At 40.0% G+C, this 27,931-nt stretch overlaps 3 protein-coding genes across 3 annotated transcripts; 2 read left to right on the forward strand and 1 right to left on the reverse strand.

The window, feature by feature from the left end:
• The first annotated feature begins 69 nt into the window (after positions 1-69).
• On the forward strand, positions 70-5,064 carry si:ch211-260e23.9 (uncharacterized protein LOC555795 homolog). Its single transcript, XM_049563039.1, has 4 exons — positions 70-209; positions 1,422-1,568; positions 1,704-1,860; positions 3,921-5,064. The coding sequence occupies exons 2-4, from the start codon at positions 1,442-1,444 to the stop codon at positions 4,147-4,149; spliced, it is 513 nt and encodes a 170-aa protein (XP_049418996.1). The 5' UTR covers positions 70-209; positions 1,422-1,441; the 3' UTR covers positions 4,150-5,064.
• An 87-nt stretch (positions 5,065-5,151) lies between these two features.
• Positions 5,152-15,920, reverse strand: zgc:162297 (uncharacterized protein LOC555865 homolog). Its single transcript, XM_049563026.1, has 7 exons — positions 15,808-15,920; positions 15,326-15,427; positions 14,993-15,075; positions 14,723-14,903; positions 14,243-14,393; positions 10,903-11,030; positions 5,152-5,352 (listed from the first exon to the last, which is right to left on the reverse strand). Exons 2-7 carry the CDS (start codon positions 15,396-15,398, stop codon positions 5,162-5,164), a joined length of 807 nt encoding a protein of 268 aa, XP_049418983.1. The 5' UTR covers positions 15,399-15,427; positions 15,808-15,920; the 3' UTR covers positions 5,152-5,161.
• A 161-nt stretch (positions 15,921-16,081) lies between these two features.
• ccne1 (cyclin E1) lies at positions 16,082-27,728 on the forward strand. The gene is made up of 12 exons (XM_049563013.1): positions 16,082-16,317; positions 16,871-16,921; positions 17,151-17,238; positions 17,566-17,628; positions 17,897-18,063; positions 18,753-18,888; positions 20,633-20,779; positions 20,974-21,069; positions 21,634-21,768; positions 23,939-24,050; positions 24,196-24,353; positions 26,566-27,728. Exons 2-12 carry the CDS (start codon positions 16,908-16,910, stop codon positions 26,749-26,751), a joined length of 1,302 nt encoding a protein of 433 aa, XP_049418970.1. The 5' UTR covers positions 16,082-16,317; positions 16,871-16,907; the 3' UTR covers positions 26,752-27,728.
• The last annotated feature ends 203 nt before the right edge of the window (positions 27,729-27,931 follow it).

Here is a 27,931-nt window from a genome sequence, read left to right on the forward strand (position 1 = left end):
AGGTTTGTGGACATATGACGCGGTGACTGACGCAAACCCGTCCCGCCTCATTGGGCGGGGTTTGATGACGTTTCAGGACACGGGGAGGGCTCTCGCCGATAAACAACTTTGGGATCAAAACAATCTCTGAAGAACAGCAACATAGCGGGAACCTTTCCGTACAACGACCACACCCGAAGACAAACTTAACGTTACTTTGATTTGGTCAGGTAAGTCCAAATGTAAATCTTTATGCCTCACTGAGAAACACCGGCCCGTTATCAGCCTCGGGTTTCATCTGTCTTTTGTTCTCTAAGTACAATCCTCTCGCTGGCTCTGTGATGTCTTGATGTTTGTTACAGCAGGACTCTATTTCCACTCCAAAACCTCACCCAATGCGAGCAGCTGGGATTATAAAATATGAAGCAGCAGTAGTCTCTGAGCAGGCAGTCAGCTGTTGTGCTCTGTAGGTGGATATCAGGTTATAAAAGGCCTGCCGGGATTAAGGCAGTGTTTACAGGGAGGGTCTGCTGACATTAGACTGTGCAGACAACTGACAAGCGGGCAGGAAGGCATTCAGACACTGGGGGGAAACACGGGTCGATTTATGGATCAATGTTTGTCTTAAACGACGACAGCAGACATGTACTAATACTTGTAATAAACGTGTAATAAGTCATGGTTTATTGTGAAAACATATTTTGGCATATACCTGATATCTCTACAGATGAGTAAACTAAGTCCTGTTTTTGTGTGTTTGGAAAAAAAATATTTGTGATCAGCTGAAATAGAATCACTACTTTGTCTACTTATTGTGACAGTAAGAGTTTTCAGTTTTTGTATTAGACAGTGAAATACTGCATTATAACAGAAAAAAAGTAACATTAGGAGATGAAAATATCTTCCAAGAATGGCATAGAAACCTGTGCCAGGGACCAACTAACAATACAGTGTTGATGTTAATTTCACATCATGTGTTTGGGACAAAAGGTCAGTCAGCTGCAGCCTGAGGTCACAGAAGTTACATACCTTCTTTATCTGAACCACCATCACAGATTATATAATATTTCAGCCTCCCTCAGCTGTTTCAGCTCCAAACTGACCCCATGACTCCATGTCATAGCGAGGTAACGAGTCAGGCTGTTCAGGTTTCTGAGCTGGCGCAATGGAAGCTGTTGTTGCTTCAGAGTAATGCTGTCCATGGAAGACATGCCTTTCAGGTGTTTATTGAGACATCCTCAAGAGGGAGCCATTTGCATTGGTACTTAGCAAAAGACACAAGCAGGGAGGGAGTTCAGGTGAAAAGGTTACTCACATCAAGTCAGTGCTCACTTTAACTTTTAAAATATGGACTGGTTTGATGACACAAAAACTTCCCAAACTACATCACTGTGTCTTTGGTGCATTCATGTACTTTAAATGCTTGCTGTTGATATTTACAGATCGCAATCGAGGAATAGAGATGCTTGGAAAGATTCTTTCTCATCTGCTGGGGAACGCTGAGGAGGAGGACTGTGAGGCAGCAGATGAAACTTACAAAGAGCTGATGGAGTTTGAGGAGGGAGGATGGGTCATTGTTAATCTCCCAGGTGAGAGACAGATCCCTTGCTCGAGGTAGACCAAATATGTTATTCACATATTTATAATTTCAAATGGCTCAGTGAGCGTGCAGCTCATACTGGGATGAGAACAGATCAGTTTGAACTGGGATGTTCTGTGTACAGAGAACGGGCCCCTGTCAGCCCCTGAGGCCGATCCTCTGGAGAACCTGCTGATCGAGCACCCCAGCATGTCGGTTTACCAGATGAGACGCAGGATGAGCGGCGCTGAGGAGGAGGAGGAGGAGCTAGGCTCTGATGAAGATGAAGAGGACACCTCCAGGTTAGTTTCCATCTACACACACTCTATATTTGTCTCAGAACTTGTGTGAGACAAGTAAGTGAAGATGTCTATTAGTTGCAACTCGATGTCATCCTACTCTAAAACACACGAGCTCCAGAGGTTTTTTTTTTAAAATATTATAAAATTGGACTTAGAATGATTATAGAAGCGAGGAGATACAAGGCTTCATTCATCTGCAATGGCAAAACACAGAGGATTAAGTAAAGTGCATAAATGTTGTTGCATACATGCAGTGGTAGAAAAAGCATTCTGCTCCTTTATTTAAGCAAAACTAGCAGTATTGCTATGTAAAAATACTCAGTGATAAGTAAAAGCTGTGCATTCAGAATCTTAATTAAAAGTTTAAGTGTTATTAATAAAATGTAATAAGTATCTAAAGTAAAAGTACTCATTATGCAGAAATATGTGTTTACTGTTATATTAGTATTTAATAGAGTGCTGAGGAATGGCGTTTTTCTGTTGGCCAACATGGAAGTTAGCATTGCCCTGGTTCTCTCATCAAAAGGCCTATGGGATTTTTGCATTGGATTTTGGACTATTGCAGAAAATAAACTCTGTGGCAAACAAATGTTTATGAGACACACATTTTGTACAGGAAGACACACATGAACACCACTTTCATTATTTTTGAAGCCTAAATGCAATCACTAGAAGCAGAAAGCAAATGTTAATGTGTAAACGAACTACACCACAGATGCATGACTTAACATCGCCCCCACAATGACGCTGTAAAGCCCTGATAAAGTTCTGTTGTCTCATTTAACCACCTGTTAGCAACTGTCTTTTTTAAGACATATAAAAGCCTCCACAATCATGAGTGGGGTATTCACTGGCATATTTTATGTCGTACAAAATGTAAAGGTCTCTTAAGCTTGTGTTAACCACAGACCTTATTTCAGGCATCTAACCAAAAACCCATTCAAATAAACCATTGACTTCAACACAGCGGAGGCGGTAGTGCTAAAATGCTAACTTATTTCTGGGTTGTAAGACTTATCCATGGAGCATTCTATACAGGTGCATTGATGTGTAAGCAGCATTTCACTTTGCATTGTTAAGCTGAATGTATGAAGAAAACTTCCCGCATGCCTCGGGGTTGAACGAAGAATCCAAAAACAAAAATTCTTGATGAAATGGAGTGAAAGGGGACCAAGTTCAATAACAGCAAAACAAACCCTCACACAACTTGTGCAGTATAATGCAGTATTATCCAGTCGTATGCTCAGTACTTTCCAAACACATGCATTTTCACTAAAACATTAAGTTTGAAAACAGTACAGAAGCACAGTACAAACGTTCTCATAAACACCCGAGTCGCTTGCCTGGACATACAAGTGCATTTAAACTCCGCTCATAGGCAGGAGCATGCTCAGACATGCTCAGGGTGCACTACCTGTAGGCGGATGTGTTTTATATTGTAAAGGTTTTATCTAAAATGCATGTGTTTGGGAAGCACTGATAAATCAGACTAATAATAAGAGGATTATACTGCATGAGTTATGTGAGTTTGTAAATAAATGCTTTGATGTAGTTTTGCTGTTGTTTAACGTGGACCCCAATGACTTCAGTTCATAAAGAATGTTTACATTTTTTGGATTCTCCGTACTAAGTGGAGGCATGGTAAGTGTGTCATTGATGTAAAAATTGGCCATTTTGCAGGTGAAGTATTCTTTTTAGCGAGGTCAAGGTTTTCAAGGTCAAGAATGAACTTGCATTCTTAGCTAACAAAATATTTGTAGGCTGACATGTTTTTGCACTTGAGTAGATGGGTGTCACGTGGACACAAAGATCAAGGCTTTTAAATCCTAATACTGATACTAACTGTAATCTCAAAATTTATTCCAGAACTAAACTCTTGGAAAATGAGGACCATCCAAAACCTTTTACAAGTGTCCTCACATTTGGGGTTTAAATCTTGAATTGGTTTTCACTAAGATGGCAGCAGAACATTCAGGCAGTTTGTCTAGAGGAATACTTTTTCTCTTATATTGTATATCACCTATATCATCAACACATACTTTGACACTTCTCCTGTCCAGGCCAGTGGCAGTGAGGCGGCACATTTCCTGGCGTCTGGCCGCCTGGGGAATCCCTCTGCCCTGCAACATCCAGCTGCTGACTGTCCAGAGGGCCAGGACTCAGGCTGAGCGTAAGAAGCTTAGCCGCAGCGCCCTCCACAGGCAGAACCTGGCTAAGATGCGATTCTCCCCGGCAGAGAAACGCTACGGCCACTTCAAGCAGCCCTGTCAGCGCCTCTACAACTACTGATCAGGAGCCATGGAGCTGCTTGTGAGAGGGTGTGTTTCAAGTTGCCTCCACCATAGCCCGGTTGTGCAACACAGTGCCTTGATTCTGAATTACTCAGGTTTTCCGCCACTGTTTCACCTCAACACAGTTGCTACTGCACATCCACCAAGGCAAAGCATGCGAGATTCACCACTTCCTGTGCAGTAAAATGATCCGTCAAATGAACCACAGCAAGTTTTTATTTTGATTTTAATACAGGCAACCTGCACTGCACCCCTCACATCTGAAACCACTGACAACAATGAATCTTGATCTCCTGACATCGTGAATGACACAGCTGGTCCCTCAGTTTGGGACCTCAGGTAGTAACACACAGTTACTGTCACATAAAAGCCTTTGTACATTATCAAATGAGAACAGTTGAGTGATTTAGATTGATTAGATGTAGTAAGTAGGGTTAGGACTTACAGGAAGTTGGAGGTGTGTGAAAGTTATTTTAAAGGTGTTTTATTGTGTTACACTGATCCAAATATGAAAACGTCAGATCTTAAGAATATTTTGCTCTGTTTTCATTCATTATGATGCAGTTGAATTATGGCACATGTTGAGCAGTTATTCTTTGGTTGTATTCATTATGTGCCTTGGCTTTAAATGTTCTTGTGACAAATGTATTAATATTTCATACCACAGTGATCTGTACAGTATCCATGTCCTGCAAATACATCTGTGAATTTTCTGCTTAAGAAATAATTACAAAAAACACTGTTCATGTTTTGTATTGAGTTTACCATTTTGTACTTTCCAGCGAGTACTCACTTTTTTCATGTAACACAAATTGTTCATTTTAAACAAGTGTAAATACAGTTGAATATTGTGTTTTTCTATATGTGTGTATTTATAAAATGTACAAAAAAAATTAAAATCTTGTTTTCTTAAGGTGGTGGCTGTGTGTGTTTAATGTGGCACCACAGACAGTAATTGGACATTGGAGTTAAACACATTGAAGGCACTGAGAGACAGAAAACCTTCACTGTCATTTTCGAAGGTCACCCATCTTTCCCATGAACCGTTTCACTCGCTCTGGGTCGACTGCATTGGCCCAGTGGCCTCCCTCCTTGAAATGAGAACCGATGATCATTCCATTTGCATCCATGTAGCATTCAATGTTGTCATAGGTCACTCCAGAACCTATCAGCACCGGGATACTCACAGACTGGGAAACCTCTGCAAAAGCGAATAAACAGTTTATCAGTGGCAACTACAGCCTATAAAGAGTGTATTTTAACAATGCTACAATGTTTATGATGACACAAATCCAGGAGATGATTAAAAAACTGAATTGCTGCTTTGTGGTTGTTTGCCTATGCAAACTGGTCAAATTGCAGTTACAGTTTACATCTATATCTGTAAAACATGGATGCTTCACACACATCTCCCCCCCAGCAGCACAGATCTATACAATCAGCACAGTTTCAAGGTGGACACCTAAGATTAATGTCAACAATTATGTATCTGACCAAATGTCTTCCCTTTTGGTCCCCAGTTAGGATGTTGAGTAATGGCCAGAAAAGTGTTTTGGGACAACATTATGATGTCACAGTGAAGTTGACCTTTGACTTTTTCCATATAAAATGTCAGCACTTTATTATTTTATCCTCACAGACATTTGAGTGAAATTTTGTCATAAATAGCATATGAATTCCTGAATTATAACCAAAAACATGTTTTGTGAGGTCACAGTGACCTTGACCTTTGACCATGGAATTCTTATCAGTTCTTCTTTAGTCTAAGTAGATGTGTGTGCCAAATTTGAACAATTTCCCTCAAAGTGTTCTTGAGATATCGCATTCACAACAATGCGACTGACAAGGTCATGGTGACCTTGATTTTTGACATTTGACCACCAAAATCTGATCACTTTGTCCTGAGTCTGAGGGAATGTCTGTGCCTAGTTTGAAAAAATTCCCTCACAGCATTCTTTTTTTTTTTAAAGATATTTTTTTTGGTATTTCTTGCCATTAATTGACAGGACAGTTAAGTGTGAAAGGGGGAGGGAGAGAGAGAGAGAGAGAGAGAGAGAGAGAGAGAGAGAGAGGATGACATGCAGCAAAGGGCCACAGGGTGGAATCTAACCCGGGCCGCTGCGGCAACAGCCTTGCACATGGGGCGCCTGCTCTACCACTAAGCCACCGATGTCCCACCTCACAGCATTCTTAAGATATCACATTCACAAGGAAGAGACAGAGGAGGCCACAACAAACTTGACCTTTATTCTGTGACCCCCAAAATCTAATCAGTTCATCAATGAGTCCAAGTGGACATTTGTGCCAAATTTGAAGAAATTCCTTCAAATGTGTTCTTAAGACATCGTGTTTATTAGAATGGAACAAACGGATGGATGGACAACCCAAAAACATAATGCCTCTGGCCACAGATGTTGCCAGCACGTGGCATAAAAATAAACAATATCTTATAACTAATGTACATTGCTGCAACATGAAGTCTTTAAAGGCATATAAAAAGTTAACTTCCTACCCACCTCTCACCAGCACATGTACATGGGTGCATCTCAAAGGAATACATCTTCTTTCTTTCTTTGTTGAATCTCAACTAATCATTTAAAGTCACTAAATTCACACATTAACAACAACAGACTAACTGACTGAGGCAGCAGTAGATCAGCAGCTCCTGTGTTCAATGAGGTAAAATGGAGTCTGGCTCTGAAGTGAGCATAGATAAGTTTCACTTTCTGTTCAGATCCCCGGCTATCTGTTCAGGGAGTACTAGGCATAGGTCTGGATAAATGAGACTTGGATTATACTGCCAGAGTTATGTGAGAGTTTGTAAATAGATGTTTTGATAAAGTTTTGCTGTTATTAAACATGGACCCCCATGACTTCAATTCATCAAGACTTTTCTCCTTTTTTGGATTCTTCTTTCACTGCAGAAGCATGCAAGAAACACAAAGTTTCCTTCCCAAATTCAATGCAACACGGGGAGTAATTGATATACAAACGGTCATTTGGGGTGAACGATTTTTTTAATCTATTCTAACAAAATCACCATGATACAGAGTTCAAATCAAATGTGCTTAACTGTATCTGAGATTTCTGGTCACGTCAATGCAGAATGCTCCTTATAAAATCTAGGCCTGTCCATGAATGCTTAAGTTGATGAATGTCACCCATGGTGTCTGCTATAACAAGAAGAGACTAAATCGAGAGAGGCTGTGATACACCCAGTGAACTTTGGACAGAGTAGAAGCTAACCTCCACCCTGGCATGTGAGCATCAGTATCATTCTGTCTGACCAGTGTCTGCATGTTTGTGTCAGCCAGATAGAGATCGCACGTGTGTGTGAGGGAAAGAGATAGGGGAAAGTGTGTGTCTTCTGTGTGTCAGCGCACTCGCGTGTATGAAACCGAGGCTGTGTGCCTGTTTAGATCTGAGTGTTTACAGTCTTGTATGTCCCGTTGGAAACTCTGCTTAAAATAGCAGCCCAGGTGTTGCCATGAGACGACATGATCCCGATTTCAGACCCACTGACTCTCAGCAGATACAAACCTGCTGGGTGCCTTTCGTCACCCCATTGGCCACTGGTGGAACAAGTATTCAAATTCTGGTAGACCACCAACATCTAAAAATACTTCATTACAAGTACAACTACTGCAATTCAATACTTCACTATAGTAAAAGTACTGTAAAAGTAGTACCAGCTCAGTGCAGTCAAGTATTAACATTATTGCTGGATCATTATCACCAATACATATAAGCAGTATTTTAATGTTGTAACTGGCTGAGGTGAAGCTAATTTTAAATACTGTATATACTGCATTGTATCTTTTAAGCTGATCAGACAGGCAGGTAAGACTAGATTTGTTCTAAGTAACAAGTAATAAAAACTGTCAAATAAGTGGAGAAAAAAGTACTCAGATATGTGTTAGTAGCATTACGACAAGTGCTGCATTGAAAACCTGCCTTACATAGAGGAACGCAAGCATTAACAGCAATTGTTCTTAAAGTAACAAAAGTGTGTTTTATGTAAAACAGAGCTGGGCAATATATTGATATTATAACGATATTGTGATATGAGACTAGATATCGTCTTCGCACTCATTCATGAGAATTGGGACAAAACCTTATTTCTGATGGTTTATGAAGTTTTACTCTTCAATTATGCTCGGAAAATGTTTTTTAAAAGATCAAAGTCTTGATTATGAAACCTTGTAATCTGTGTTGGAAATTAGCACCCGCCAAATTCGGGTGAATTTGGCCAGTGGAGGATGGATTTTATGAACCTACTCACCATGGTGTTGGGTAAAAAATTAACCAAACAATTGAATATGTTCATGAAAAATATCGACTCAATCACAGGTCGCTCTACCTAGGTAGTGTAGTGTAGTGTGTCCTCACTGCACCAGTGAGGTTTTTCTTCTTAGTCTTCTTGTTTGTATTTACTGGCAGATTGCAAACCAACCAACTGCCATATAAGACGACGAAAAGGAAGAGTCATAAAGTTGAGTGGCGTTAGCAGTTAACATTAGCATGGGTGTCATTTGTCTAATCTGACAGGGTGTTTTAAGGACAGATTGGCCATGTGACTGGTGTAAAGAGAGTGGTCAACTCGTAAAAAGGCGAGTTTTAATAATAATAATGATAATGATAGTAATAATAATAATCAGAATCAATACAAATATCTTTTTTGCTTGGGTGTCTGCATTTTGTTTTTGTACATTTGAAGTGTGTGTGTGTGTGTGTGTGTGTGTGTGTCTGTGTGAAGGACAGAATCAAAAATTGATAAGCATTAAATAAAATATCAAACTTACTTATACTTTTAATGAGAACAATGTGTATTGTTGTTTTTTTGTTTCTTTGTACACACAAACACCAAAGCTAGTTATACACACAAGTGTGACAGCAGAATGGTGGCTGGTCAAAAGTATGAGTGGCTGGTAGAATTCAAAATCCACCAGCCCCTTTGATGGATGGATGTTGGAGGTAAGATCTGACAGAATTGACAAAAACTTCTAGATTTATTAATTTTCCTGCAGTTGTAGTAAGGAGCCATTTTATTTTTCACAGCTGTTGAGAGATCTCTTAATTCTAATCAAAGTACTTATTTTTAAACCATAATTCTTACTTAGCTTTGATTTAAAAGGGCTATGGAGTTGACCTGTTATAACTGAGACACACTTGATAGCAATATTATTAAATTAATTCATCGAAAAATAGAAAGCTTACAAGTACTATAGCAACATTCCTGCTTTTTTTGGAAACCAGGAAGTGAGACAGGAGTCCTTGGGATATAGCTAACTTCTTTTATGCCTGATTAAATGATGTTTTTTGTAGAAATCTAACATAACTGACTGAAATCTGGTGGACATCTTTAAACGGCCAACATTTTCATAAAAAATATACATTTTAAAACAAAGATGATTATAGCATTACATTTTTACAGCAACGTTATCAGTACGTAGTGGCAAGTAAAAAAAAAAAAAGATAAAATAATAAAAACATTACATAAAAATGAAAATATAAAACTTATTTCATACATATAAATCCTTAAAAAAATACTGTTTCGCTCCAGAAACAAAACTCGTGTGTTGATAAGTTATAATTCAAAGGTTTTCTTTCTTTTTTTTGTAAGAAATTAATTCTCGAGAATGGGCGTCAGATTTTGGATATCGTAATATCTTAAGTGTTGTCTTTTCCTGGTTTTAAAGACTACATTACAGTAAAGTCATGTCATTTTCTAAACTTACCAAACTGTTCTTGCTGCTCTGTTATTTCCCTTTACCCACTTAGTCATTATATCCACATTACTGTAATAATTTGTCAAAAATCTCATTGTGTAAATATTTTGTGAAAGCACCAAAAGTCAACCTTACAATATCATCACAATATCAGTATTGAGGTAACTGGTCAAAAATATTGTTGTATTTGATTTTCTCCATATCATCCAGTCCTGAAGTAAATCTTAATTAAGTCACTGCTAACTATAGCTGATTTTGTTTTGTTTTTTGGCCAAGATTTCAATATACTGATATTTCATGTAAAGTTGATCAAAATAACTTGCTAGCATTTGCTTATTTAATACCCAGTAGTTATGACGCAACATTAGCATTCATTTGGAGTCATGGATTCTGGTCTGTCTGGTGAATGTAAGTCCAATATTTATTCTCCTTTAGCTCTGTTTTTTGTCTCCAACAATCTGTGAGGAAAAATATCTGTCTCTTTAACAGCTAAAATGCTCCACTATGCTCGCCAGCTAACTGGCGTGTGTGTCTGCTGTTTGGTGTTGAGCAGGTCGTGTACAGTTGCTTTATCAGTGTTTTTTTTTTTAGGGCAGCTGCCTGCAGAATGGACACAAATGTAACACCAGCTTTGAAATGGGCCACAATCCAGGCCACATATGAAAAAAAGGTGAATGAGTACCTGAATAGCGCATCACTACAGTTGAGTCACTGCCCCATCTGCTGGACTTAAAGTTACATTACATTACACAGCACACAAGGCTGTGGTACTTCTAAAATCTGGGGACTTGCTTTTTAGCTCTATATTCTGTTATTGTTAATTGAATACTTTTAGGTTTTAAACATTATATAAACCAAAAGATTCATTAAAAATGTTGAATCAACCAAATCAACGTTGAACATAGCTTGTACTGCAGCCCTATGTTGCTATCTAAAATGATGCCAAAATGAAGTGTCAAACAGTGTCTGATTGAAGAATTAATTGCAGCACCATATGGCTCCTGGTTGTATGATGTTAGTACCTCTGAGCTCCCGCGGGTCAGCCTGCACTCCAGTGGCTGTTCCTGTGATGATGAGTCCATCTGAGAGGAAGAACTCGGCGGCTCGTGACGTCTCTTCAATGCTCACATCTGATGTCAGGGCATGGGAGCTGGTAAAAACACACATACAGTACACACACACAAGCACACACAGTTTTACTCAGCCTGTGATAGATTTAAAACACATTTTAAAATTAACTTTAAACTGGGACCAGGAACGAAAGCAGGGTGTCAATTTTCTAAACCCTGGTATTCCATCAAAACTTCCAAACCCATTATGAATTGGATTTCAAAATATAAGTAGTTATAAGTGGTTCTTTGTGAGTACTGTGGGAATGCTGGTCTGGCCCTTTGTCTATTATACCTATAAAGGCTCTGAAGAGACGACTTTTTCAATAAAAGTGAAGAATCAGAATTGTATCATGCATCTCTCTCTTACTCGCTGTGAAATGTAGGAGTAACTGAGCAGCTCTCAAGTAGGGTTGCAATTTGTGTTGCGATTTCACGGTGTCATGGTATTAAAGAATTTATCTTATCTGTCAGAATGACCCTTATAGGAATGAAAACAGAAAAGTTATTGTCGGTTGAACAAACATTTTATTACTATAACTGAAACTTAAAACCACTTTGTTAATGGAAGTATGTGTAAAAAGTCTCCCCTTAGAAAATAATTCAACATCCACTCACATTTTTTACATACATAGTATGATAACCATCAATTTATATATCATGGTATACCTTGACACCAGTTTATTGTTGCAACCCTATTTTCAAGTAATCACATAGCTGCTCAGAAAAGTGAAAGCCATCAGAGACAAGGATTTAAAAAGTGACAAGTGCAGACAATCAAAAAACACACAGTAAGTAGGGGTGGGGGAAATATTGATACAGCATAGTATCGCAATATTTTTGTGTGGCAATGTTGTGTTGTCACAGGGTGCCAAGTATCTTTTTTTAATTGTATAAATTATTACTATTACAAATACAAATTAAACTTTAGGTAGCCTACTAGAGTAATATTATCAATTGCTTTATTAGTCCACTAGATGCATTTTGCTGCTGCAAAAAAAAATTGGCTTAAGTCAGATAAACAGACAGTTAAAACAGATGCTGGCAAAGTTTTCCTTCAGGGACATAATTTACAGTTGATAAAAGGTAATAAATCACAATATATTGCATCGCAATATTTACCATATCAAAACATATTTAAAATTAGAATAGTGTTGTATTATGACTTAAGTATCATGATAATATCATATCATGGATCCTCTGGTGATTCCCACCCCAAATAGAAAGTGACTTAAATAATGGCTGCAGCTTTATTCTTATATTTTACATCCCTGAGAAATGCAAAAGGAAGCTAATTCTAACTCCAACTCTGAATAACAAATATTGCTTAAGATGATATTGTACAGGTGTTCCATATTTTTTTTCAACATTTTCACTTTAATTGGATAGTGGACAAAGTAGAGGGATTTGAGGGGAAAGAGAAAGAGAGTGGTATATGACATGCATCAAAGCGGAATCAAATCAAACTGGGGACATTATGGTTACAGGGTATGCACTTTAACCATTGGGCTATCACCCCTGGAAATCTCTTAATTTTAAGTGAAATCTATGGTCAAATGAAATTTGATACATAGGTTTTATTCTTAAGTTTGCAAGTGAGAGTACCATCAAATGATGTTTACTTAAGTCTAAAATTTCACTTTCCGCAGTTTGATAAATCTGGGCCTGGTCAGGCTCTGTCATATCTCAGAGAGCTCATAGTGCCCTATTATCCCACCAGAACACTGAACTCTGAGGATGCAGGGTTACTCATGGTTCCTAAAGTAGAACGGGAGCTTTAGCTATCAGGCTCCTCTTCTGTGGAACCATCTTCCAGTTTCGGTCTGGGAGACAGACACCGTCTCCACATTTAAGAGTAGACTTAAGACTTTCCTCTTTAATAAAGCTTATAGTTAGGGCTGGCTCAGGACCAGCCCCTACTTGGGCTGATTTAGGCCTTCTCTGTGGCAGGACCTATGATAAAGCGCACCCCTTCTCCCTCTCTCTCTTCATTTACTATCATTCATGTCCTATTCTGCATATCAATGTGGGTCCTCTCCCCCACAGCCTTTGTGCTCCCTTGTCTCACAGGTTCCCTCGGATCGAGGTCGTGCCTGGATTGTGTATAATGAATTGCTGGTTGTGGTCACATTGCTGCTGTGGTCCTGCCTGATGTCTACTACTGCTGCTATTATTATTAGTCATACTTCTACTATTATCATATACATATGATTATTACTGTCACATACACATACTATCATATACTGATATATACATGTAACATAGATAATGTCATATACTACTGTTACTATTATTATTAATAATATTTCTCTTACTTTTGTTATAACTGTTGTTGTTGCTGTGCATCTCTCTCTTTCTTTGTCTGTATCATTTTGTCATAAGGATCACTGTACATTTATTATGTTGATCTGTCTGTACACATAACATCTATTGCAGGTCTGTCGGTCCTGGAAGAGGGATCCCTCCTCAGTTGCTCTTCCTGAGGTTTCTACCGTTTTTTAAAATGTTTTTTTTGGGGAGTTTTTCCTTATCCGTTGTGACAGTCCACAGACAGAGGGATGTTGTATGTTGTAAAGCCCTCTGAGGCAAATTATGATTTGTGATATTGGGCTTTGTAAATGAAATTTAAATTGAATTGAAACTGATGGGATTTTTTAAACTACAAATTTAAATTTGATGAAACCCTGTCAGACCCAATTGGCAGCCAAGGTCAAGGTAATTGATTTTGAGGCCACTGACAAACTGAAGGAGCTTAAATCTCTCTAACTAATATTTTTCTGTCTAGGCACCACAAAACAATTTCTATAAGCCTTTATTGACTGACAGTAAGGGGCTGGGTCAGTAGTTAGTCCTGCCATTGCTAATTCTGCCAGTAGTACCACCACCCGCTTCACAGAGCTTTCACACAGCAGAGGAGCATGTTAAGTGGCAGACTCCTGTCACTGGTGTGCTCCATAAACAGACTAAGGAGGTCCTTGCACTTGCACCTGTGTGAGAATGTGTTGTGTGGCTGTTGAATAAGCTACTGAATGCTTTAATTTCCTTCAGGATGAATAAAGTATCTATCTATCTATCTATCTATCTATCTATCTATCCATCTATCTAGTATCAGAGAAAAAGTAGTTCTAAGTGAACAACTACAGTTGCATTCAGAGATATAAAAAGTCAAATATGCCCTTAGGTCTTTTTTGCTATCAGTGGCTCATCAGGTTCTCCCTACTAATCACACTGTACAGTTGGTGACTGATCTCACCTGTGCTTCTTTTTGATGTCGGTGAAGATCTGCACATGCTCAGCTCCAATCTGCTTGCGATATCTCAGTAAGTCCCCAGCGCAGGCATTCAGGAGACCCTCATCAGCCACGTGAGAAAAGACAAACCCCTCAGCCCTGATGAAATCCAGACCTGTGACCATACAGTAACATTATAATTCTATGGTCGACTAACTGTTAGCCACTGTGCCAAATACAAGTAGGTTTAGGCTAAGTTTGACACACAAATAGCTGATCTGTGTCATAAAGTAAGCACCAAACACACCGCAGCTATTTCTCTGACATACACACCTTCAATTAGAAAGGGTGACCTGACAGTGATGTCGGCTGATGTAGGAAAATCCGTTTACACTTTGTCCATGATAACACATGATTGGGGACCTCTGTTCTGTTCTAACAGGTTTTGCTGTAGATGATAAGAGCCTCATACACAGCATAACAACAATTTATTTAAGACTGAACCTGAAGCCAGAGCTACAGCCAGTGCCTGCTGATTTGCAGAAGACAGTATTTGCACTCCGAGCGGCAGGCGTGGACAGATGCTTCTCACAGCGGTGCATACTGCAGTCATACAGGCAGACACCTCAGGGCCCACGGAGAATGAGTAAGGAATATCATGCATGTTCTCAATGATCAAACCATCCTGAAAGAGTAGTTTAGGGGCACTGGTTACTGGCTCGCCCTGGAAGACTTCAAATGTGTCAGGAATTCACACAATGTGCAATAACTTACAATCCCTGCATCTTGGTAGATTGCTGCCTCCCTGCATGCTTCCTCAGTGATTTGGGACATTTTCATACAACCCAGGGGGGTGCCTGAGACAAACAGGAAAACTTAGGTACAAACAGAATGAATTATCAAAACTTATAGCTCCCAAATGTGCAGTGGTGTAATGCAACTAAGTGCATTTAGTCAAATAATAAGTAATTCCTCGGTTTCTGGTTAGTTACTTTAAAAATACAGATTTTCTACACAAACATACAGTATTTTTACAGTGTCATAATGCTTCTTGTACTAAATACTTCCACTTGCACATCGAGGGGCACAGGCCAGTACAGTTTTTACCTGGTAAGGCTTTAACATGGATCATTCCAATAACCACTGATTTTAGACGACCAAAAAGATCCAAAAACTTCATGTTCCCGTTTTTGTTGCGCAACCTGGAAGCTGAGAAAAAAAAGACTTGTTTTTTTTTGTCTCTCAGGGCACGGGGATCACGTGACTTGGGCAAAGGTCGGTTTAATCAGACAAAATTTGAATTAATAACCCGTCTTCAAAATCTACAACAACAAACCGGTAGTGCAGAAAACAATTGTTGACCTTATTCCACCTTGATTAAAAACACATTTAGCAGTGCAGCATGTTTGTTCATGGAAACGGTTTGGTGGTTGCAAAGAGACAAACCATACTGAAATGGGCGCCCCGGTAGTCGTCAGAAGCATCCGCAGGCTAACATAGATGATTTCTTTGCAAAATAACAGACGCGCCCAGGGTGACAGCGCGAGACAACAACTTGTGGAGTTCACGGAACAAAAAGGCCCGCTTACCTCACAATACCTTGGTCGCGTTAAGTTTTATTTTAGGTTTAATCCAAGTAACTACGGCTTTGTTTACATCTGACAGACTAGCCACGCGGTGCCCGAGCACTTCCTCATCGGATGCTCCGCCTCTGCAGCTGTCACCACAGCAGGCACGCCTCCCGTTTTGCCGGCTAACTTTTAAACGTATTTTTCATTTTCTTTAGCACAATATAAATCAATCGTATCAAAAATAAGATCTCTGTTAACAATATAAGTGAGAAACTGTGGTGATTTGTGATTAAATTAGACTAAAAGGAGGCGGTGAAGGAGGGGGTTTAGCGCCAAGTTAAATCCACTCCTCTCTGACGTTGATGCTTCAAGTCATCTGTTCCCTACAAGGCGCCAGCTCAGAGGAACTAGCCCGGCCTGGATACACACACACAGAGCATGCTCTGAAAACAGGCGGTGAAATCACAAGTTATTCATATTCATTTTCTAGCTGCGGATAAGAGTGAACTTCAAGGGCTGAATCTTGAGGTGAGTGGACCAAACAAAACGTTACCGTTGCATGGAGTTAGTTAAGCTAGTTTCGGATGCAACTTTCGTAGCTAAGCTGACTGAATGCTAACTAACCCGCGACAAGTTGGATAATGAATTGAAGGTTTGTATGGATGCTCATACTTAGATGTCGTCCGTTATAGTTGTGTGTTAGGTGTTGTTGCTGTTACTGATAAATGGTGAATTGAGAAAATAGGCGTCTCAGCTGTGCCTGTAGTTAGGCCATTATGTGGCGAGAAAGATATCCGAAGTTAGGGAGGGAAAATAACTAGCTTCCCCTCAAAAATACGCCAAACAACAACCCGAGTCAGCTAATATAGTGTCTGATGTTAGTCAACGGTTAGTTTCATGGATATACGAGCATTATGTGATACTCTTTGGCGACTTTTAACATTGCGTACCGTGTCCATTTCGCCGCGCCTGGCTGAGCTGGGCTTTGTCAGAAGGAGGGAGTTGAGAGTGGGGGTTGGGAGTGTGTGAATGTGTTCTGTTTAAACCCCAAAAAACAACTTAAAACATTTTTTATTCACAGGTTTACTCCAAAGCTGACACACACCTCTCTGAGTATAATGCGAGGAAAACGGTGAGTCTCATGTTTATTTCATTCCTGGCTCTTTTAAGCGCGTCAATCAAAGTGTGTGACGACAGAAAGAAAAGTTGAGTTGATGGAGCTTTAGCCATCCGGCTAGTTAGCTTGTTGCGATACGACCTTATTTTGGTCACATTAACTTGTAACGCCAAGCTTGTTAAACTGTTTTGTGCTGACTTTGGTGACTTACAGGTGGTACCTTTCTGTTTCTGTGTTGTTTTAGGGAAGAGACAGAACCGAAGTCTGTTGCTCCCGAGGCGCCCGAAGAAACTACAGTACGACCGAGAAAGAGGAAGGCAGATGTTGCCATTGTAAGTAGTCTGAAAGGCTTGTAGACCAGCCTGAAACTTCACCTGTGGCTGGGTTACAGGGCCTAACTGAATAACCAAAATATAAAACTGGCGTGACGTTTAACAGTGTTAGCAAGTAACAATGCCCTGTGCTTCACTGAAGTATTACTGATTGATGCAGCTGATATTGTAGTATATATGACTATGATTTTTATTGGTGCTTACAGTGCAGACCACCATCAGAATAGGATTCACTTGCCACCTTTTCATGTGCTGTGGGAATTGATTTGATCTAACCAGCTCTGTGCAGTTTGTGAACTGAATCATAATTTATTTTCCCATTCTCAGTTTTTACAAGACCTGGATGAGGAGGTAGCAGAGATGACTAAGAAGAAGCAGCGGGAATGTGAGGTAGGCTTGGTTGTTTTTCCTCATTCAATGTTAAAACATGTGCCATACCCCAATTTGACTACACATCGATCCATATAGGCTGATCTATTGATAATTCTGCTATGACTAGCACTTCACTGGATCTCTGGCTAGGAGGTCTGTCTATAGTCCGTTCAGGCTTTAATGTTTGCAGGCCACTTACTGGGGGAGTCAGCCCGACCACAACATGTGTCCATATTATGAACTTACCATCAGATTTGTCATCTCTCTGTTCCCTCTTTCTGTGAAGGTGGGCTGGAGTCCTGATGCTGGTTACACAAGTCCACAGAGGTGGATCCCCACACCTGATCAGGAAGTGGACCCACCAGTTGCCCTGATAAACGCAGGTTTCCCCCACTACAACTTTAACAACGTATTTGTAACCCCCGTGCGCTGTGCCCCGCTCCCTGCACTGTGGTGAGTACTGGTGTTAAACCATTATTTAAATAGAAATTCACATTGAGATTAAAACCTCTTTTGCAAGTGAGACCTAACTAAGACAGGGTCAAATAGTAGCAACAAACACAAACAGGATAACCACATCAAATACAATACTTGAATTTCCCCTCCGGGGATCAATTAAGTATGTCTTAAAAATGACGTCAATAGATACGCCAAACACATGACACGAAATGGTGCATTAACAATGCAGCAATATTTAGTCCAGAATTTGTTAGTTCATTTAAGCCGCTGCAACTATCAGTGACCACTTCCTGTATTCTAAGTTTAAAATCAGTGAAAGAGATAAGGGCCTAGAGTTTGAGCTTGGTTTGTCTCAGCCAAGACTTCGTTAAGCAGCCACCCATTTTATCCCTTGTATCTAAGTTTAATAAGTAGCCCATCTGTGTGTGGCAAGGCCTGGGCCTGTTGTATAGGTTTAGCTTGTGTGCTCTCTGTCATAGTTTTGCTTTTTCTTTGGTTATAGCTAATAGACATTCTGCTTCACCTTAAATCACTACCCCTGTAACCAGGGCTAAAATACAGCCCTGCATGAATTGGATTGTAAAGAGTTCACTGCATACATAGTGTTGCTGTTGTGGACAGTGAAGAGTTCTGTCAATTCTTTTTTTTTTTTAACTATTGTGTCCCATTTGTTTTGTTATCAGCTGGGCCAGTAAGGATGTGGTATGGAACAACATGTTGGAGAAGGACAAGACCTACACCAGAGATGTCCATGTGATGGATAAACATCCTCATCTGCAGCCCAAGATGAGGGCAATTCTACTGGACTGGCTCATGGAGGTCTGTAGTAGTCTTAACCTGGGCATATGCTGTACAATTTTAAAGATGTTGTTTAATTCCAGCTCCTACTGTATGAGTAAAGTGGCTGCAATGAGAAGCCAAAGCTCACGAAAAATTGTAGTAATAGTAACATAGCAAATAAATGGCCCATTCGCCCTCGTGGACGACTCTCGCTATTAACCATTGTCAAGATTTGTTTGAAAAGCTCTGAGGCAAGTAGAAGTTTGTTTGCTAGCAGAGGTATGTAACGTTAAACCAGTACGATTCACAGTAATGCATTATTGACAATGTTTCACTCGGTCATACCGCTTGTGATAGGAGGAGAGGGAAACGTCAAAGAGGCATGTATGCTGTTGCCAAAGCTGGCCTCTGTATTTTGCGTCTGCATGACACATCTTGTCACCATGACACATTTTGTCACCGTGACACTTTCAAATGCTCTGTTTGCCACTTAATGTAGGCACAGTGAGAAAGGACACTGATCTTTGGGAATTGACTCGTGGCTCTGCTTAAGAGTCTGACAACGGCTGACCGAAATTCATCTGAATGTCTGTCTGGGAGCCGGTTGGGAGCAGTTAATTGCTCCTCCTCCCCCAATGTACATTACACGGCAAATGATGCCTGACTAAGCTGAATACCAGTCCGACTTCAAAATGAGCTGTGCAGCTCAAAATTTGGGTCAGAAACGGGCTTAAATGGTAGAGTGTGTGCCCAGCTTCAGAGACCACTTGACCGCCTCTCTCCTTGTCAACATGACATTTAACAAAAAGTATAATGCCTTTCATTTTGATCATTTCAGTTTTATTTGCGGGGATAAAAGTAAAGGCTGCATTTATAGTCCTCTACTGACTTGTGCATCATAACTAAATTGTCTCTCATGGATTTTGTTAACGGAAGCTGTAGACAGCCACACAGAACATCATCTTAGATTTCATGACTTCAGAACTAACTCTTATTTTAATGTACTGATGCAATTGGGAGCTACGGCACAACATATTGACAACAGCCTCTCTTAATCTCCTAATTGGAAACTGGTTATTGAGAAAAGACATATGTTTTATGAGTAATTATCAGTAAACATCCATTGGCACAAACGGTTAAAAAATCCTCAACAGTGTCTTGTGTGGCAGTGAAAAAAACACTCTTGAGTTCTGACCATTACTGTAATGAAGGTAAATAATGAGCTGCAGTGACTTATGAGGTCTCCTGTGTCTGAAAGAGATCAACTAATCTGATTGGCCTAATCACATTCAATAAAGACCCTATCTACTTTAGCCTTTGATTTTGGTTCCTCTTAATATCAAAGCATAAATTGCTAAAATAAGGGCGATAAGGGCTGCATGGAAGTAATGTGGGACCTCATTAGACAGATCTGAGGTCTGTTTCAAAAGAGAACAGGCTCTGTGATGCACTCTGTGAGTACTGGTGCAGCAGAGAGACAGAGACAAGGGGACAAGTTACTGATGCAACAAAGTGTTAAGTGTTACATGTGTGCTCTAACATCATAATAGTTCAGTTTTTGTATCCAGCTCTGCTTGAAAATCACGTGCAAACACATCCTTATTTGTCACTTGCAATGAGTTCTGTGAAGTTTTATTGTTAAAAATCCTTCAATTGTACATTTTTTTTTTTTAAATAAAGGAATATAAAATAGGATAGACATTAATCAGCAAAGATACAAATGTCCCTGTTTCAATTAATAGTAACAGTGCTTTGCCATGTTGTGTTTGTGTGCATGTTTTAGGTAAGTGAGGTGTACAAACTGCACAGAGAGTCATACCACCTTGCTCAGGACTACTTTGATCGTTTCATGGCCACACAGAGAAACGTCTTCAAATCAACACTGCAGCTCATAGGCATTACCTGTCTCTTCATTGCTGCCAAAGTAGAGGTAAGAAGGGTTGGACTGTTTAGAAGAAAAGTGGGTTGATCAAAAATACCTGGTAGCCTGTAGATCTTTCTTATGGGCTTGCCTTAGGTACATTATCTAAGCTACATTACCACCTTTCTTCTACAGCATTTTACAGTGTTTGTTAGTAGGATTGGTCGAACAATTCTTGTCTCCTGTGTTTTTGCATCCCCCAGGAGATGTATCCTCCCAAGGTCCACCAGTTTGCCTATGTTACAGATGAAGCCTGCACTGAAGATGAAATTCTCAGTATGGAAATCATTATTATGAAGGTAAAGAACACTCACATTACTCATTGATCCATGACGCATTAGTGTGAACCTCACAATTTATTGTTTCTTATCTGTGAAATAAAAGTAAACTAAAGCTTTTTTTCCACTGAAAGAAATGGTTTTCAATTTACAAAAATAAACAGGAGGTCCTCATTGCCGCAGCATGGAGTTATATTTCTGGGGAGGTGCACGACAGACTGCGGTGTAGGCTGTAGCATATGGTAGACAGCTACTCAGAGCCCAAGCTGTAAATATAGCATTGATTCAACACAGAAGTATAAATCTGGTTTAAGTTACCCAAATCACTAGAACACATGCTGTCGGCCATTAGTGATTTGGTTTAAGTTACCCAAATCACTAATGGCCGACAGCATGTGTTCTTGTTCTATTCTTGTATTATTATTTTAGCAATGTCTGTCTGTTCAAAAGATAGTTGTTTGGTTGTCAGCTAAACAAAATCTTTAATTTTATTTACATTTAAGTTGCAAGTGGTCAAGTTGCTGTTAGTGATGGTTTTACTTCAGCACTGCAGGTTACTTGATCTTTCTCTCTTTTCTACCACAGGAGCTGAATTGGAGTCTCAGCCCACAGACTCCCATCTCCTGGCTCAATGTTTACATGCAGGTGGCCTACCTGAAAGAGACGGACGAGCTGCTCATCCCCAGATACCCACAAACTACCTTCACACAGATTGCAGGGGTATTTTGTGTGTGTGTGTGTGTGTGTGGCCCTAATGACGAACTCAAGTATCCATGTGGTCCTTCAGTAATACATAACAAAAACAGAACTACGAGGCTTTCAGTAGGTCTGCACAGTTCTGTTGATTGTGAAAAAACATGTCTTGTTAGTTGTTGTCAAGAGTGACACGAGTATGCATTTGGCTCGCATTTACTATATTTACACCACATGCATGTCTCCAGGTAGCCTTGCGTTGCCAGACCCAAATGGGTCTGGACACGGAGTGTACATTTCCTCTACTCCAGAGGGGAGGTATCAACGGCTGTCACTCAAAGTGCCCCTTCATGCAGTTGGAAAGACGGAAAACCAATCAGAGTAAACGAAACGTGTGACGTAGGCTAGCACAACACCACTGTAAACAGACCAGCAAGCTGCAGCGGAGATGAGCTGTGATAATTTCTAGGAAAGAGTGTTGCCATCTTTGCAGATTTCCTCCTCACTGTGGACTCAGAGTTGCATGGCTGTGATTCCCAGCTTAGTCGCTTCCCTGACCTGCTCCTCCATGAGAGCAACTAGCGGAGAAACAACAGTAGCCACTGGGTTTTCACTGAGTCCCATCTTTTTCCCGATCAACGGAGCCAGTTGGTAAATTAAACTTTTACCAAACTCCGTAGGAGGGATGGCAAACACATCCTTTTTTTTTTTTTTTTTCAATAAAAGCTTTCAGTGCAGCCGTTTGCTCTGCTTTTAAAGAAAATGTACATTCCAGTTTGTTCAACACATTTACCATAGCAGTTTCAAAATCAGTAGCCATGTTGGTTGTTTACAAAATGCATTCGCTCCACTCCTTATCCCTCCTATTCTGATGAACGGTTGTGATTGGCCCGGTAAGCTTTAACCGACGCCAGAATGCGCCTTTATGATTGCATGGCCAGACTGATCTGCGATTGAAATCGAATATGAGCTCATGAGATAAGGATGGTTTCACCAGGCTAGTCTCCAGGTACATTCACTTGCAAATGCTGAACCTCTCCTACCTGCTTTCAGTGAGATTTTTTTTTTTTTCCCACCACAGACGAGGGTCCCTTTTACATGTCCAGCTCAATATGAGTGATTGTAAATAATGATAGATATAAATGTTTTTTATTGATGAGGAACAAGTTTTGATCAATTGAAATCAAGAAAAACATGCTGCATTAAAAACCTACAGATGGCTAAATGTTTTTGTAAAAATTCAGTTCTAGTATCTATAAACTGCGAAGTGGAGCAGAGCTAGCCTGACATCACTAGACCAAAATCGCAAATGCAAGTTAGTCTGGAACCTCTCAGTTCATTTTAACCTGGAAATGGCTACAGCATGCAGAGATGAGCTGTGATGGTGTAGCATCAATATGTCTGTAAGCAGTGTTGCTGTTTTTTGCCATCAGAATTTCAAAGTAGTACAACATAAAGTTCCATACCAGCTGCAGCCATCTGCGTTGTTTTCTAAAATGCGTCAGTAGCGTCCCCAGCATGAGGGATGTCATTGCATATTTTGTGTAAAGAGTAAAGGCTTCGCAAGTTGTCAGTTACAGTCTCAAACATGCCTTACATCAGATTAACGGTTGTGATTGGCCCGACCTGGGCAGGTCGGCTGGAAATCTGTCTGAATGGGATGAGGACCAGATGCATCTGCCAGCGCAAATAAAATATGGGCTCACTTTGTCCAAGGAAGTGACAAAGTGAAACTTGAGGGTGAAATATAGTCTCCTAAACAGCCTTTGAGTGAGGACTTAATTCAGAGGAAGCCAGTATTGGGTCCTAATCGTTCTCATAATTTGGTTTTAAAGGCCTCACCGACTTTCTGAGATAGCATACACATACATAAATCACTTTACACGATCTGTGGATTTTGCATTACCACCAGATAAGCTTTTACTTGGTCAAGTTCAGGGAACACCACAAAATGCTGTGCTGCTACTAAGACCTGGTCGTTCTACTTGTTGCTGCCCTACAGTCACCAGCACTGCAGTGTAGGTATGAGGAGCATAAACAGTTCTCTTTATTCAGAAATGTAGTACATGCAGTATTTACATCCTTTCCACAGCTGATTCTGTCATGATATAGTAGGAGTATTTGCAGTATGCCTTTTGAGGTTTGCTTTTCTGTTCAGTTTTTTTCATCTTTGTCTTTTTTCCCCCCCTCCTCCTAGTTGTTGGACCTGTGTATGCTCGATGTGCGTTGCCTTGAGTTTTCCAATGGCGTCCTTGCTGCTTCAGCCCTGTTTCACTTTTCCTCTCCGGAGCTGGTGGAAAACGTCTCGGGTAAAGGAATAAACAAAATAACGATTTACTCCTTAAGCAAAAGTTTTATTAAAACATACCAGTATGTTTTTTAATGTTTGTTTTTTCCTGCTGTTGTTACCCTGGTTGTGTTGCCCTGACTTATCACTTCTTTCTGTCCATGCAGCTCTGAAGAGGGTGGAGTTAGAAGAGTGTGTGAGGTGGATGTTGCCATTCGCCATGGCTCTGCGAGAGGTTGGTGGGTCGTCTATGAAAACATTCCCAGGAATCCCTGCAGATGACATGCACAACATCCAGATGCATGTCCCTTACATGACATGGCTGGTAAGTGAAAGTATTGTAATATATGATGTTTTTCAGTTTTAAAATGTAGCAAAATCTGCTGCCCATCAAAACAGCTATTTGTGAATCACTGCAAGTTTTTATTTTAATTTTAAACTGAGGAAGTGAGCTTAAATGCCTGGTAGCTATAACCTACAAATGGAACACATCTGAAATTCTTTCATCCACTATTTAAGCTGAGGATGCGTGTATATTACTACATCATTTTTAGTGATAATGGGGGACACTATATGGAAAAGTTTAAGCTTACCTCATAACTTTTGTAAAAATACTTAAAGTAAAATATTTTCTACAAAAAATGTTGAATAAGTTACTCAACATTTTTTACATGGCACCTTTCATACAAACATGCGGCCTAAAGTGCTCCACATGGCAAAACTGGAATGACACATACCCAATAAAAAGGATAACACAGACAACTACACACAAAGTTTTGTAAGACTAAAAAATTACAGCAATAAGACTTTAAAAAAAGCAAACCAAACAAACCAGAACAAACAAAAAAAGATGATTAAACTCTTTAGAATAAAAAGAAAGTAAATAGATAAAATAGAATAAAAACAAACAGGAGGGATAAAATAAGGTAAAAGCCAGTGGTTAAAACTTAAAAATCAAGACTGTAATGTTACTCCACATTAAAAGGTGGGTCTTTAATTTACTTTTTAAATAAAGCTATTAAAAAGCCTCAAACACAGATCTATTCCTTTTGTACTGGAAATTCCACGTCATGCAAATATGAGTTTAACTGATGAGCAGAAACTGTTTCACTCAACTGTTTCTCTGGATGTATGAAGAGAACTGGACACAGTGTTGGAGGCAGAACCCTGTTTATTCTTATAAAAGTGGTGCATGAAGTTACAATTCCAGGTTCAAAATAACCCGGATCTCCTGTATCCATAAAAGCAAGCACACAGGTGTTTTCTTTAACCCCTCCCTCCAACCGCTCAGTCTCGGGCTCGCTCACATGAAGAGCAGGAAAATAACTCTGGATTCAGTTATTAGTGAATTTTGCAACATTTAGGTCATTATGATACAAAACTGGTTAAATATCGGCAATGTGTCTCCTTAAATAGATTTTATATGAATCATGACAGTGTGGGTAGTGTTTGTATATTAACTATGGTAAGCTTCCCACTATCTTACCTGCTGGTCCTTCTTCCTGCTCCTCCTCTTTGCTGGCTCTGGTCAAGTGTCCTAAAAAAACACATTGCTCTTCCACATTTTCATATGCCCTCCAACACAGACATAAAGAGTATAGAGGAGGGTCGAGAGAGAGAGACACTCTCGCCCTCGCTCTATTTCATACTCTGATCAAATGCTAAACTAAGCAGTGCTGATCAAAAATAAACGAGAATCCTGTTACAGTATTGCCTATTCCATACCTAAAACATTGGCAGAAACGTATTAGTGGACTGTTGAGCTGTAATACGAGAATATGTGAAAAGGGAGTGGGCACCAAACAGTTTCTTTCAGCTTCTGTTTTTACAATAAAAGAAACAGAGACCAAACAATAAAATCAAGCAGTGCTAATAAGTGATCATGTCACAGCTAAATCAACTGACCGCCGTTTTGTTTCCTGTGTCAAAATGGACAAGTGTGCATTACTTCACCCACCAGCATAAGTGTTAATTGGTCAGGTGCAGCATTATGTATTCTAGTAGTTGTAGGTTTTCTACATCTAGAGCAAAGCGAATGCCACAGTCCTTTTTCTGTTTTCTGTGGTCATATAACACCAGTTTCAAAAGTATTTTTCTTTCTTTTTATGAAAAGACCATCTTTCCAGTAGTGAAATACTTATTTAGTGTTTGCAAGGAAGTTAATACATGTAAAATAAAAAGATTCCACTCATATACAGACATTTCTTTCACAATGCAAGTCCATGAGAAAGTGTTTTTGGGCCCCTTGGCATTACATGACGGACCCAGATGTTGCAATTCCACAGTTTGACCACTTTTTCAAATTGGCTTCAAAGCCCAGCTCAGTTCCTATGGGCTTGTTCTCTACACTGAAGGTTTCAAATTCCACAGTACGCTGGCACAGTTTGCATAATAGACCTGATTGGCTTTCACTTGTGATGTTACCAATAATGCTCTGATAGGCACGTCTCAAAGTCAGACTTTAGAAGCACATTGAAATCACTGCCACTGCTCTCTAGTGACAGCAGAGTTAACCTGTGTATTTCTGCTGTGTACAGGACAAGGCCTACTCCTACCAGGATGTGGAGTTGGAGCGTCACGGCACCTGTCCTGTACCTACAGGTGTCCTGACTCCACCCCAGAGCAGTGAGAAAACCGAAGAGTTGAACCGAGTGGATTCCACAGCGCTGAAAGTCAGGCCCAGGATTCAGACTTCATCACCACAACGACACCTTCCAAAGTAGTGAAGCAAACACTGAAGCTGACAAGACAACAGCAAATCCCAATTCGACTTTAAGCTGTAAGGGGAAGAAAAGCAATTCTGATGTGTTGATTCTGAACAGCGACACCACTGCAGTACCAGCACACATGTTCGGACTGATGGGTGAATTTTCAGTGGGGTAATATGGATGGCTATATCACTGATTACTTGGATCCAGGTGCTTTTTAAATGTCTATGTATTGGGTGCACACAGTGACTTTGAAATTGGAAATGCTGACATGCAGTGAGCAAACACTTTGGATGGCCCTATCTGCACAGGAATCTGACCTGTTTAACCCTCCAGTTGAGATGAAAACGCATCGCGAAGGGCTGTTAGGGATGGGACGACTGAAGAGGATATTTTGTTTTTTTTGTGTTGTTTTGTTTTTTGATGAGGAGTGCACCCAAATGCTTGCATTAATTACCAGCCACATTTACATTTTGTGGTTGCCATTTTTATTTTCTATGCAGAGGCCAAAATGAATGGACATTTTATGGAGTCTCTACTTGATTTAGCATGTGTGTGTATGTGTGGGTGTGCGAGACTGTGTGTGTGAGTGTGTCTGTGTTTTGGGGGGGGGGGGGGGGTGATGATTGCTGTTTTTAATCTGTAAGTGGCCTCATTTGCCCAAAAACTATTCCTAGGGTCATATTTGGCTCTCTGCTGCTATAAAAGTGGGCTTTGCATGATGGAGGGAGAAGAGTGTGTGTCTGTGTGTGAAATAGTGTGTTGCTCTTGTTTTTTGGTTCTACTCTTGTCATTTTAGTGGACAAAACATGGCCATGTTTTGCTTAGGGACCAGTAGCTTGGCTACCTAAATGGACTCATGAACCAGCCAGGCTTCAGAAGCTAAAATATTGATTGTATTTAACTTGCATTTTTATCCCAACCTGCGGTTTGTTTCCCCACCACCAAAATGTAAGATTATATTTGACTTTTTTAAATAAAATGCTGCTACATATTTCCTCTTTTAATTAAACACTCCTTTGTTGTGTATGGGTTTTCAGTTATAAGCCTTTTTGACATGTAGTGCACAAAACCACTGTGACAGATTTTTTCACAAAATTGTTAGACTTTTCCCTCACTCCTGCAAGAAAAAAAAAAAAAATCCCATGCACACAGGCTTTATTCCACTAGATGTCAGTGTGATGCTGTCAGTTTG

The sequence above is a fragment of the Epinephelus fuscoguttatus genome, linkage group LG2, assembly GCF_011397635.1.
Source record: "Epinephelus fuscoguttatus linkage group LG2, E.fuscoguttatus.final_Chr_v1".
Taxonomy (NCBI): Eukaryota; Metazoa; Chordata; class Actinopteri; order Perciformes; family Serranidae; genus Epinephelus; species Epinephelus fuscoguttatus.

Excerpts from the sequence above, each read along its gene's own strand:
- ccne1 (XM_049563013.1), top strand. Across the intron at positions 17,239-17,565 it reads GGAAGGCAGATGTTGCCATT|TTTTTACAAGACCTGGATGA; the intron begins GTAAGTAGTCTG and ends TCCCATTCTCAG. Across the intron at positions 21,769-23,938 it reads CCTTCACACAGATTGCAGGG|TTGTTGGACCTGTGTATGCT; the intron begins GTATTTTGTGTG and ends CCCTCCTCCTAG.
- zgc:162297 (XM_049563026.1), bottom strand. The coding sequence starts at position 15,398 with ATGAAGTTTTTGGATCTTTTTGGTCGTCTAAAATCAGTGGTTATTGGA. Across the intron at positions 15,076-15,325 it reads CCATGTTAAAGCCTTACCAG|GCACCCCCCTGGGTTGTATG; the intron begins GTAAAAACTGTA and ends TGTTTGTCTCAG. Across the intron at positions 14,394-14,722 it reads GGCTGTAGCTCTGGCTTCAG|GTCTGGATTTCATCAGGGCT; the intron begins GTTCAGTCTTAA and ends GTATGGTCACAG.
- si:ch211-260e23.9 (XM_049563039.1), top strand. The coding sequence starts at position 1,442 with ATGCTTGGAAAGATTCTTTCTCATCTGCTGGGGAACGCTGAGGAGGAG. Across the intron at positions 1,569-1,703 it reads GGTCATTGTTAATCTCCCAG|AGAACGGGCCCCTGTCAGCC; the intron begins GTGAGAGACAGA and ends TTCTGTGTACAG. Across the intron at positions 1,861-3,920 it reads GATGAAGAGGACACCTCCAG|GCCAGTGGCAGTGAGGCGGC; the intron begins GTTAGTTTCCAT and ends TCTCCTGTCCAG.